General features: G+C 38.0%; 1 protein-coding gene across 1 annotated transcript in view; it reads right to left on the bottom strand.

Moving 5' to 3' along the window:
* Positions 1 to 6,661: 6,661 nt before the first annotated feature.
* Positions 6,662 to 11,725, bottom strand: part of LOC104621191 (copine-8-like) — a gene marked incomplete at its 5' end in the record, with an annotated part of 41,081 nt that continues 36,017 nt past the window's right edge. The window contains 2 exons of the mRNA XM_010287615.1: positions 6,662 to 6,745; positions 10,287 to 10,340. Of these exons, the coding sequence (XP_010285917.1) occupies positions 6,662 to 6,745; positions 10,287 to 10,340 (138 nt within the window). The remainder of the gene's footprint in view (positions 6,746 to 10,286; positions 10,341 to 11,725) is intronic.

The following is an 11,725-nucleotide window of genomic DNA, read 5'->3' as shown; positions in this document are numbered from 1 at the left end:
GGCGAGTTCAGCTCCAGCCGTGCCTTGGCCTTCCTGACCCCATCCCTACACAACCAGGCACTGTCCCTGTTCTCTTCCCAGGATACCTATCCCTGCTTCCACTGCCTGTGCATTTCCTTCTTGCCCTCCAGTTTGACCAGCAGGTCTTGACTTAGTCATGCTGGCCTCTTGCCTTCCTTTCCTGATTTCTCACACTTGGGGATCGAGAGCTCTTGCACTCTATGGAAAGCATCCTTAAAGGTCTGCCAGCTCTGATCTGCTCCTTTGTCCCTGAGGGCACTTTCCCAGGGGGTCCTATTGACTAACTCCCTGAAGAGCTGGAAGTTTGCTTTCCTAAAATTCAGGGACCTGATTTACTCTTTGCTTGCCCCATATCCCTCAGGACTATGAACTCCAGCAGTGCATGATCACTGCAGCCCAGGCTGCCTCCAACCTTGATACTACCAATCAGCTCACTTGTGTTGGTGATCAACAGGTCCAGTATCACATCCCCTCTGGTAGGGCTGTCTATTATCTGGCTTAGGAAGTTACCCTCAATGCACTCCAGGAGTCTCCAGGATTGCCTACAGCTTGCTGTGCTGCTTTTCCAGCAGATGTGGGGTAGCTGAAGTCCCCCAGCAGGACAAGAGCCTGCGAGCATGATGCTTCCTGTAGCTGGAGTAAGAAGGCTTCGTCAATAGACTCCCCTTGATTGGGCAGCCTGTAGTAGACACCAACCACAAGGTTCCCTTTGTTGCCACGGCCCCTGATTCCTACCCATAAGCCACCTGCTTGTGGCTATTCTTCAGAGACAGTTCTTCACACTCTATCCATTTCTTGACATAGAGGGCAATGCCTCCACCCTTCCTTCCTCGTCTGTCCCTTCTGAACAGCCTGTAGCCATTGATAGCTGCACTCCAGTCATGGGATTCGCCCCACCAAGTTTCAGTAATGGCAACAAAGTCGTAGCTTTCTAGCAGCATGGTGGCTTCCAACTCCTCCTGTTTGTTACCCATGCTCCATGCATTGGTGTAGAGGCACTTCAGCTGGGCTGTTGGCTGTGTCACCCTCTTAGAGGAACATCCCTTAGTTCCTTTGAGATCTTTCACTAGTGCAACAAGCTGAGGGGCCTCACTAGCATCCCGTCCCCCTAATCTTGGTGTGTCATCCCACAACTTGTCATGGGTAAGCCTGGTATTAGTCCCCTCTCCCTCTGAGTCTAACTTAAAGTCCTGTCAAATGTAATGAATATATCTGAAAGTCCACTGTCCTGTTTTTATTTCTACTACATGTTTTATTTCTTTTTAACAGAGTAATTCTTAGGTTGTATTAAGTACACGTTATGAGGTCACTGTTATTATTAAAATTCATCAACAATAATGCATTGTTAATAAGATTATTGATTACTGTATTTTGTGTAAGTGACATTAGCGGCAAAAATCATTACGTCAGGATAAGGATGCTCAAAATTTAAAAAAGCATATAAAATTGAAGTCTTTGAGACAAATTTAGGTGCCTGATTAAATGATGCAATTGTAAAAACACATCAAGACAACAAAACTTCTTGTTTCTGATGAGGAAATTCTTTGGCTAAGGCTGTGTCCCTGCTTTTCCAGCTGCATAGTTCTCCAAGGAGCTGCATTAAAAGCTCATGACACCTGCGACACCACTGACGTTTCAAGGTAATGAGGCTTTGCACAGAAGCCGCTAGAACACTGACACCTGGCTAGGCAGGCTGAGCTGTTAAATGTCCTGTCCCAGCAGAGAACTCTGATAGAATATCCAAGCACAGCAATGCACCTTGTGGATTCAGAGCTGGATAGATCACTACGGCTCTGCCAGAATTCAGTTGATACAGAAAGACATGATCTATTTTATACCTGGACAGGTGATTTTACCCTATACTACCACGAGAAATGAAGAAAGTATCTTAAAAGGAACATTAATCTTCACCTCACAGTCACTGAGGAACCATTTTGTTTGTTTCTTTGGGAGAGCAAGGTGAAACCTATTGTCTTTTAATAAGAGCTCTATTAGCACTGATATACATAAGGGAACAAACTAAGCCTGGATGTAGGCTTTTGACTAGGCTTGGTAACATTTGTAATGATTAGGGGTTTTTTAAACAGTACATTGGAAGGAAACATGAATTTCCTCCTGTGGCTTTGGAGTGACAACCAGCTGGTCTGTTAGCAGGGGGGAGCTGTTGAAGATCTGAGGACCACTTACTGTGCAGAACTCTACAACAGAGCCAATGGAGTAACTAACACTACCAAGAGGCTGTATCGTCTCCATGGCATTTAAGTCCCCAGTGACAGTTCTTTTATAATTTCCCCTTCGCAGATGCTTGTTTAGCCAAATTCAGTATCAAGGTAAAGAAGATTTTTTTGATAAAAGCTCTACAAGATCTTCCTCTTACATAGTCTTATTACTCCCTGTTATTCTCCAAGGATACAAAAAAAATATGGTAAAGCCTCTAAAATATGTAGCTACAGCAGCCCTTGCTTCATAACTGTATGTCATACCAGGTGTCCTCCAAACATAAATATGCATGCCATTACATTATATGGTGTAGTGGTTGGATGAAAATAGCTGTCATGAAAGGAGTTCTAAATTTCCATTTTGACCATCAATGATTTAGTACAATTCAGTTAAAAATATATGTCCAAAGCCCTTAGAATCCAAACAACTTGTGGGTGTTCATTTCCAAAAACCTGAATGAAGGTTAGGCTTTTAACACGATCGGAGGAAAACATTTTCTCTTATCTTCCACTAATCTGGGACAGAAGAGATCATTTAGTATTTTTGAGTTCCAGAAGGATTCAGCTCCTGAATTTTATTGATTTATAAATGCCTACTGTAACTTGTTAGCTCACTCCCTATTCTAATAAGTCAAACAGGCTAGAAACTTCTGCAAAAAATGCCATTTCTGTCCTCTAAGTCTTGTGGATTTTTGGATCCTGATTTTTCTTCGAAACAAAAACAAAGCAGACTATAAACTAACTGACAGCAATTCCTGTAAATCAGGATGATTTCAATTACATTCCTCTTCAAGGCTGTATCCCTTACATTCCTGAGTATATTCATATATTTGGAGGTGTTTTGATAGGAACATGTTATTAATTGATAAGTGCCAGGAGAAATCTGATTTTGAAATATACATTAATTTTTAGCACAATGTACCTGGTTTATATGTGGGAAGGTCAGTGTGGCAAAATATGTGATTAAGTATCAAGATGTAAGGAAAAGCCAGCTACTAAGATGGCACCACTTGATGCAGATGAGACATCTGCCTCTTTCCTGCCATACTGCTACAAAATCCAGTGCTGTGTAGTAAAACAAAATCAGAATTTACAGAAAAACTTCTACTTCATTCTTCAAAGCTCTGAAAAAAACCCAACAGTCATATTGATGATACTTATAATGGAATATCCTAATTAAACAGATGCAGACTCAAAACATAAATGAAATCAATACTGTAAACCCAATTTGTCACAGTTAAAGCTGTCAAGATTTCCATTAAATCAGTATTAGTTCTAGACACCTCAAATCAATTACAATGAAAGTTCTGAAGTATTTCATAAGCATCCATTTATGGAAGGGCCACTATTGTGCCTATTGCAGAACCAGTGTTCTCTTCGCCTTGTCTAACTAAATGGAAGAAAAACAGGGAACTAAAAAAACAATTCTGGAGGACATACTGATGGGAAAACAGACTGATTAATGATGAAATCTTCTCTTCACCCTTCTTTCAAAATCTGTCAACTGGACTGCAACTGATATGTAGTAGTATTAAATGAAATGAAGGAAAGAAGGGAGAAGCCAAGAAAACGACTCTTGAGTCTCAGCCTCCTGGTCATGTTTTCAAATAACAAAACTGTATAGGATGCAGAAGAAAAGGCATCATTTTATACAAGTACTTCTAAAGTTTTCACCAGCATGTACTTAAAAATAACTGTATGAATCACTAAACAAGATTCTGTATAAAATAATTAAATGATAAGTATTGCTACTCATACTTTCAAGCACAGAGCATTCTACCAAATTACATTCTTTTTATATAGAAGAGAGGAAAAAAGCTTAAGTGGTAATTATTTATATGACAAGACTCCTTTGATTTGCAGTTACAGTGATATATACAAAATATCAATAACAAAGTATTATTTGTATTCAAAATTTCTATTATTTGTCTACTGAATGTACATAATTTGGTTTATTAACTTGTATTGCAACATCTCAGTTAGAAATGTGATAAACCACCCTAAAAAGATTACATATGCACCCACTATATTCTTTTCTTTCCAAACTTAGGTATAAAACTTAATTCCTCAGTTCCTTATACACACTCTTCTTGTAGAGATGAATTTTGAATGAATGGGGAATAAGATGGGTTGTGCAATATATGTATAACACACTTGAAAGAACAACCAGCAACACCAGAGATAAAACTGTTTCTTAATGCATCTGTGTATACATATGCTTCATTCAATACAAACTTTTGGTAAACAGGAATGGATGGCCATTTTCTACTTCTGTTCAAGTCCACAACAGGAATGCTCCTGAGAAAGGCAACAGCAGTCCTAATGAAAGTAACCAGTTTGTCTCAAACTCTAGTATTCTCTACTAACAAGAGAACACTTGCACAAATCAGAAGGGCTCCACAACCACTGGATCATGACTGTTCATACAGCAAACAAATCCAGAACCTTGATGCTCTAAGTACTCTTATGTTATCTCAAGTAGATGTCTATCTGTTACTCACAGTGATTCAAAGCAGGCACAAGACGACATACCGATCATTGGAAATAGACTCAGAAACATAGCAATAATTGGTTTCCTAACCATGGCAACCTAGGTGCCTCAGGAACAGCTTGTCAAGCAAATGTGCTGATAGAATTCTTTACAGCATATGGACTTAACACATTCTTCAGGTGATAAAGATGCAGAGTACCTTGACAGCATGCCTGACCTGTATTAGGAAGTTTTACCTTTGCTAAACTGTAACAGATTCTAATGCAGTCAATAACTGAATTAAATGCTCTCTGAGGAAAAACCGTAAGATCCAAAGAGTGGAAACAGAGACAAATATTCCAGCAGCAGCAAGCAGCGTTTCCAGTTAACTGAACTGGAGGTAGGATAGCAATTCTAGACGAGCTTGATAGTTTACAGTCCAGAAGCAGCCTGGAACAAAGTTTAGGGGTCCTGAGTGTACTAAAACACCTTTCAGTGGCCCTAAACATACTCACCTTGGCCCTCCACCCCTCTTGCACTGGCTCAGGAGCCCCGTTTCACCTCTGCCTTCCGTCCCTGCCTGAGCTACGTCAGAGGAGTACGGGTCTCCAGCCCAGCCAAGCTCATGCCTGGCCATGGAGTCCGTTAATCCAGATCCTGATCCATGGAGTTACTTCCTGGCTTGACCTCCCTGCCTCACCCACCATAGGGCAACCTGGCAATCACTGGACCTGAGATTGACCCAGATCTGTGGTTCGCCTTCCCAGCCTGACCTTGGTCTGCCTCATCACCGCAAACTTGCAATGATCTGGCCTATTAACTGAGCCTGGCCACCATCTCTGGGCCTGCCCTGCTGAGCCCTGGCTGGTGAGACCCTGCCCTGCCAGCCATGCTACCCAGCTCCGCTCCCAGCTCCCCAGCCATTAGGAGGAGGCACAGCTGCTCCCTGACACAGCCCCTTCCCTCCACTAATGTGTCCCACTACTTACACACCTCAACGATGTGCCTATACAACTCACTCTGAAGGTCACCCATAACCAATCGTGTATACCACATAGCACTGTAAGAGCAAACAATCACATCAAATGTTGCAGAGGCTCTGCATCCCATCCAAGTGAGAAAATACGTTCAGCCACCAAAGAGCGAGCAAATGAGCAGGTCAAATCACAAATTTCTCCAAAGATATTGAATAAGAATTTTAAAGAGAATATGTCTACATCCATGTTAAAAACCCTAATTAAGCCTTCCCATCTTGAAGTACTATGGATAAAATATTGTCAGGTTTAATCTTAATGAGCCAAAAGACACAGTGTTTTGACAGACCTAACAGACTGAATTCACCCTTAGTGAAAATATTTATTTTCTTGGATGGAGATTGAACAGCAGTGAATATAGATTTTCTAACTTTAAAATTTAACTGTTTGGGAGAACTGAAACATCAAAGAGGCCATTAGTCCTTGAGAGAGAAAAAAATTACACTCTGCAGCACCCCGTGGGTCAGGGTCAACAGTTTGGGGCACAGCTTAACAACAATCCATTCCCTCTGCAAGTTATCAGTTCAGTATGGAGTACTGAATAGTACTTCAGGCTGCAGTTTTTCAAAACCTTGAAAGCAATGGCAGTCGAGATAGCTTACCCACAGTTTCTCTGTAGCTAAAAATTATGATTGGGGGTGTCACTTTAACTTAATGAACTTCAGTGATGAATGTATTAGGAATAAACCTTAAGCGCATCTGTAGGATTACCACTATTGGGAACAAAGGCAAAGCCCTGTATTGCTACTGCCAAAACAGAACACAGACTTCTTTTTTATTTCAGCTGAAGCCTGCTTAAAGACTGGCACAAACATACATTCAGATTGTATGCTGCAAAAATCCATATTAAGTGCCTAGGAATGTATAATAAATTATTTCCATTTATCTTAGAGAAGAACTGCATTCTGGTAGGGAGGTTAAGAGCCAGGAATTTCTGAGATTCGATCCCATTTCCAGGCATGTTCTAGGGTAAGCCATTCGATGCTTCTGTCTCTACTTCCCTTTTGGGAAAATGACAATTAATGAGAAACTGAACATGTTATGAATTTTATATAATTAGTATTGAAAAAGTGCCTTTGAATGGGAAAGGCTCTAAATAAATGCCCATATTAAATACACTGAAGGTCAGTGTAATCGGAAGAAATAAAACAGCATTTTACTAATTTAATAGTATATAGATAATTCCCTTTTGGTTAATCCAATTTTCACTGGCTGATGAGAGGTCATTACTCAATCTCAGTGTTTTAGTACCAACACCAATTCCAACATTATAAGCGAAGTTCCATAACTTAACTTACATCAATAACTATCTGCAGGTTTTATGTAGGAAAATACAGCCTCTAAAACCAGGAAACAATACAGTTCTTTACAGATACTACTTAAGAGTCATCATATGCAAAGTACATAGACAAATTATTAGTGAATTACAATGAGATTGTGAAAACAAGAAAGATTTGTTGCCAATCACATACCCGCCTTTAATATAGTCAAGGAATGAAACTTCTGTTTCAATTAGGAAGGAAAGCAATGTTACCTGAAAGCAAATAAAAGAGAGTCAGATGTGAATTGTCATTTCCCAGTTGAACAAGTAGAGACATAAGCACAATGTTTTTGGAGCTCTATCCTTAAGACATAATTCCCTACAGTATTGTTATTAGGGAAAAAAGATTTTTTTTTTTAAAGAAATCATTAAATAGTCAGTTGTTGAAAGGGAAGAGACAAATTTGAAAGTCTGATACAATTTCTTGCCTTTTTTTTTTAAGCAAGAGGGTAAGGGATGGAAGATTGTATTCCAGAGCAGGTTACCACATGCATGTCTTCTGATTACTGTGCACTACATCTACACATGAATATTAGAGGCTAGATGATAATGCATCTATTCTGTGAGTACTTCAACATTGTCTGAAGAACTCAGTTACAGTTATTTATGTAATTTCAAGTGGTGTTGAGTACTGATGCAAGCCAAGACTGAAAAAACCTAGTAAATTATACATATATACGAAATAACTAAAAAAATTAAGTGGGATATATAAAAAATGCAAAGATAAGAAATTTCTTCATTCCCAGCTTTTTATCATTCAGAAATGCTGTAGGTCCAAAACACAGTGGTCTAAAGGTGTTACTGGCATTTCCAGCACTTGAGTCACAGAATTATAAACTCAAGTGGGTAAGATCTAGCATTCAGTATCCTCATATACCACACAACATTTACAAAGCAAAGAATTCAAGCCAAATTATTTTTGTTTTATTTACAAAGTGACATAAAACTCTCTCACAACATAAGTGCATCAGGCAGTCAGTGAAAACTGCTTAAGAAACTACTCAAAGCAAATTCACTGATAACGATACAAAGAACAAAAAGGGGATGAAAGTTTGTCACAAAGTTTGATTTGCCTCCAACTGCAGCAAAATATAAAAATTGAAAATATTCCTATGTTGTAAACTTGGACTGAGAATGAGATAACAGGTAGTAACTGTCTTCTATCTTACTTCCTTTGTCACACATTCTCTGTGATTCTGACTTGCAAAGTTTAAAACCATCAAATGACCCTTCTAGTTGAGAACAGAAGACCATAACAAAGTTCTACCAGACTATCAGTAGCATAGTCTTGCATGCAAGACTGAAATTCCTATGCATTTTCCCACTGGATACAGTAATTTGAATGGTTCATCTTTTATTACAGATGGTGACCTTGTTCCTATTTATTTTAAGCAAATGTTTTCAGTGAATCTAATTTAAAAAGGTAAAAAACGGAAACAGACAATACCCTTCCCAAGTGGCCAAACTTCCTTACAGACAATTACTACTAACGTTCCAAGTTTTATACAGTGAATTTTAAATTTCACTGCTTTGCTGTGTTCAAAATTAATCATGTATTCTGAAACATTTCTGCTTAGTATGTAGTTTGTCTGAATTTAAAATGACCCCTTAAGGAATAATGAATTGAGATGGCCAGTGTATGTACATAGCTCTTTAAAGTAGCAGTGAGATAGCAGTCAGTAATCTATATTAAGTAAAGTTTTCTACAAGCCAATTTCCTATTAGTGAGAATGATGGTCTTGACGTCTGCTTTGGAAATTTAGAAATCTGTGGGATAAAGAATATCTTGGGTGAATGATGGGGAAAAGCAAAACTGCAGGCAAACCCAGAGAAAGTGACAATTTGGAGAAGTATAAGGGAAGCCTAAAGGACTAGTAGAAGTAAAGGCAAATGGGGGCAGAGAGAACTTCATAAAGGAAACAATTTACAAAACCAACAGAAGAGAACACTGGTGGAGAAGGAAAAAGGACAGAGTACTGCTAACAACTGTTTATTGGAAATTTCCATGTAATTTGAGAATAACATCTCAACAATTTGACAATAACAGTTGATTTTGCCTGTCCAAATATGAGTAAAATATGTTCCTTCAAATGCAGACACATACATGTGAAGGTGTTAAATATTTAAAAGCAAAATCAACAGGAAAATTGAACACATAAATGCTTTCTTTGCTCTTCTGTACCCTAAGCCAGATTTTGTACCTACAATTTTGAGTACACTTACTTTTAGTATTGATTTGAAATAATCACTTTTCATAAGTTTCTGAGTCACTAATTCAGTGTAATAGAACTTTAACACGCTAAATTGTAGTAAAAGGAATACGTTAGCAAAAATTAGATTATCTAATGAATCGGATCTTGTAAGGTAAATTTTCATGGACAAGCTGCTCTGTCTTTTTTTTTTTACAATTTAAAGCAGAGGTACAAAATAAGTGTTTATTTTCCTACTGATAAGCAAACTTATATATGTGAGAATGACAAAATCCTTCAAGGCTACAGTTCAGAGTGAAAGCCCTACTGACTTCAGTGGCACTGTTCATGTAGAAGAAAAAACCCCACACTGGATGTGTTTTCAAAAAGCATATATCTGATTAAGTTTTCCAACACACAATTCTTCAACATTTATCTTCATTTTTTTGTAATTGATGTTTTGAACATCATGGATGCCAGAACACGGAAGCTGAGAAAGTGCTGAAGGGAATTATTTGCATAGCTAGCAAATGGTTCATAAAACAGAATATGGAATAGAACAACAGGACATTAAACTCTCATCCCAAACTACACTAACAGATCTTTCAACAAAAATTTACAAAAACCTGTTGGTAATAAAAAATGTTGACTCTTTTTGGTTTAGCTACGATAAGCATACTAGCTTTTATTGATACTAGCTCAAAAGTTAAATTTAAAAAGAAAATTGACTTTTAAAAGTGTAGATATATTTCAGATAAAAATTCATAGTGTTCAGTCAATTGTTTCAAGAATTTGACTAAAATTTTGCGAAAACTCATTTTGGAAATCACTGGCAACTTAACAGCACACTTGGACACAGCTTTTATCAGATTCTTCAAATTAAAAAAATCAGAAAACAAATGCTGTATAACAGTAAATAGTTTATTGCTGTGGCCTTCACAGAAGGTTCTATTCTAATCCTGTTAAATTACAAGTCATCTACACTCTGTTTCAAGAGAAAACCATCTAGTAATGTAAAATATATTTACTTACTGTTCCAGAATTAACATATTTTTTCTTTTTTCCTTTTTTCTTTGGATTTATTACCTAGAAAAACAGATACAAATATTAAAGCAGTATAATTTACGAATTAACATAAAGATAAGTGTTAAGACACTTCCAATGCAGAAAGTAGCCTATTTTCAGTGTATTCTAAATTTATTCAGCATTCTGTTTATTTATGCACCTCAATGCTGGGATATATACATATTTGAAAACCGGTGAATTTATCTTCATGGTATCTGCTAGGTAAGCTGGTGCTGTTATTTGCATTTGACAAATAGGGGACCAGGGCAACAGACGTGAGAGTGTTCATTAAATCTCAGTGCTCGGTGAAACAGTCCTTTGAATTTTCACAAGATTCTGCATTTTTCTGCATTCCCAATTCCAGTGTTTCAGTGTACTGTGTCACCACTGCTTCATCTCACAATGCACCTCTTCACAATCCAGTTAATCTGTTTCCATCTTCTTCTCAGTATTATCTGAGAAACATGAGAGTTGTTGTACTCCTAGTTTCTGTATTTGGTGCAATGGCAGGATCTGGCTGACATGAAGAGCAGTTGGATGGACAGATCATACTGTGCCAGAATAGAAACTAGTAAATAATTTCATGAAAATGGCACACACCAGCACCTGACTGGCATACAGGAGTTGTTGGGGCTCAATGCACTCCCTGTACACAAGAATCACCACAGAACTTTACTACAAAGCATTAAACAGTTTTCTTGAATGTCTTGAATGCACCTTGAACCTATAAAATTTCTCACTGTTACCACCAGTAAAAATTGTTTCCCTTCTGAATACCTACCCATACAAAAGCAAGTCTCAGTCAGCTTCATTACATACACATTAAAACGTACTCCTGCTTTTTTCAAAATTGCACATGGAATTGGAAGCAAAACATTATTTTGTTAATTAGGTCGATCAACTATCTCCTATATAACTAGGAAACTCAAATCCTTGTGGCTTACTGCCAAGTTTTACTGTAAGCTAGTCACAGATGTTCTGTGAATGACAAGGAATGAAAACATTCCCAACTGAAATCTTAGTCACTTAACTGCTATAAAACATTTAAACAATTTTGCCTGAAAATGGGAAAAATAGTAATACACATCTTCCAAAAATTCTCTCCCCCCAACCAAAATGAAATTACATTTAAAGATCATATTCCTTGCACGACACAGAACAGCTGTGAAATGTAAGGCAGAAAGAGATAATTATCATTTGAGGTCTTCCCAAAGAAGCTAAACAAGAGTGACTCTTTCTTTCCCTCCAGTATGCCACACTATATCCAGTAAGTACTCTTCAAAGCTTTTACTGTCTTACACACACACAAGCCCTTTAACACTTACAAACCCCCCTCAAGAAACTGTCCCTCCTACTAACAGCATCTTGACTGGTGAGCAGTGGATTAAATCTGTGTAATGGTGTTT

The sequence above is a fragment of the Phaethon lepturus genome, unplaced genomic scaffold (assembly GCF_000687285.1).
Source record: "Phaethon lepturus isolate BGI_N335 unplaced genomic scaffold, ASM68728v1 scaffold4895, whole genome shotgun sequence".
Classification (NCBI taxonomy): Eukaryota; Metazoa; Chordata; class Aves; order Phaethontiformes; family Phaethontidae; genus Phaethon; species Phaethon lepturus.
The sequence above is the reverse complement of the archived record's forward strand: the minus strand, read 5'-3'. Positions and strand labels throughout refer to the sequence as shown.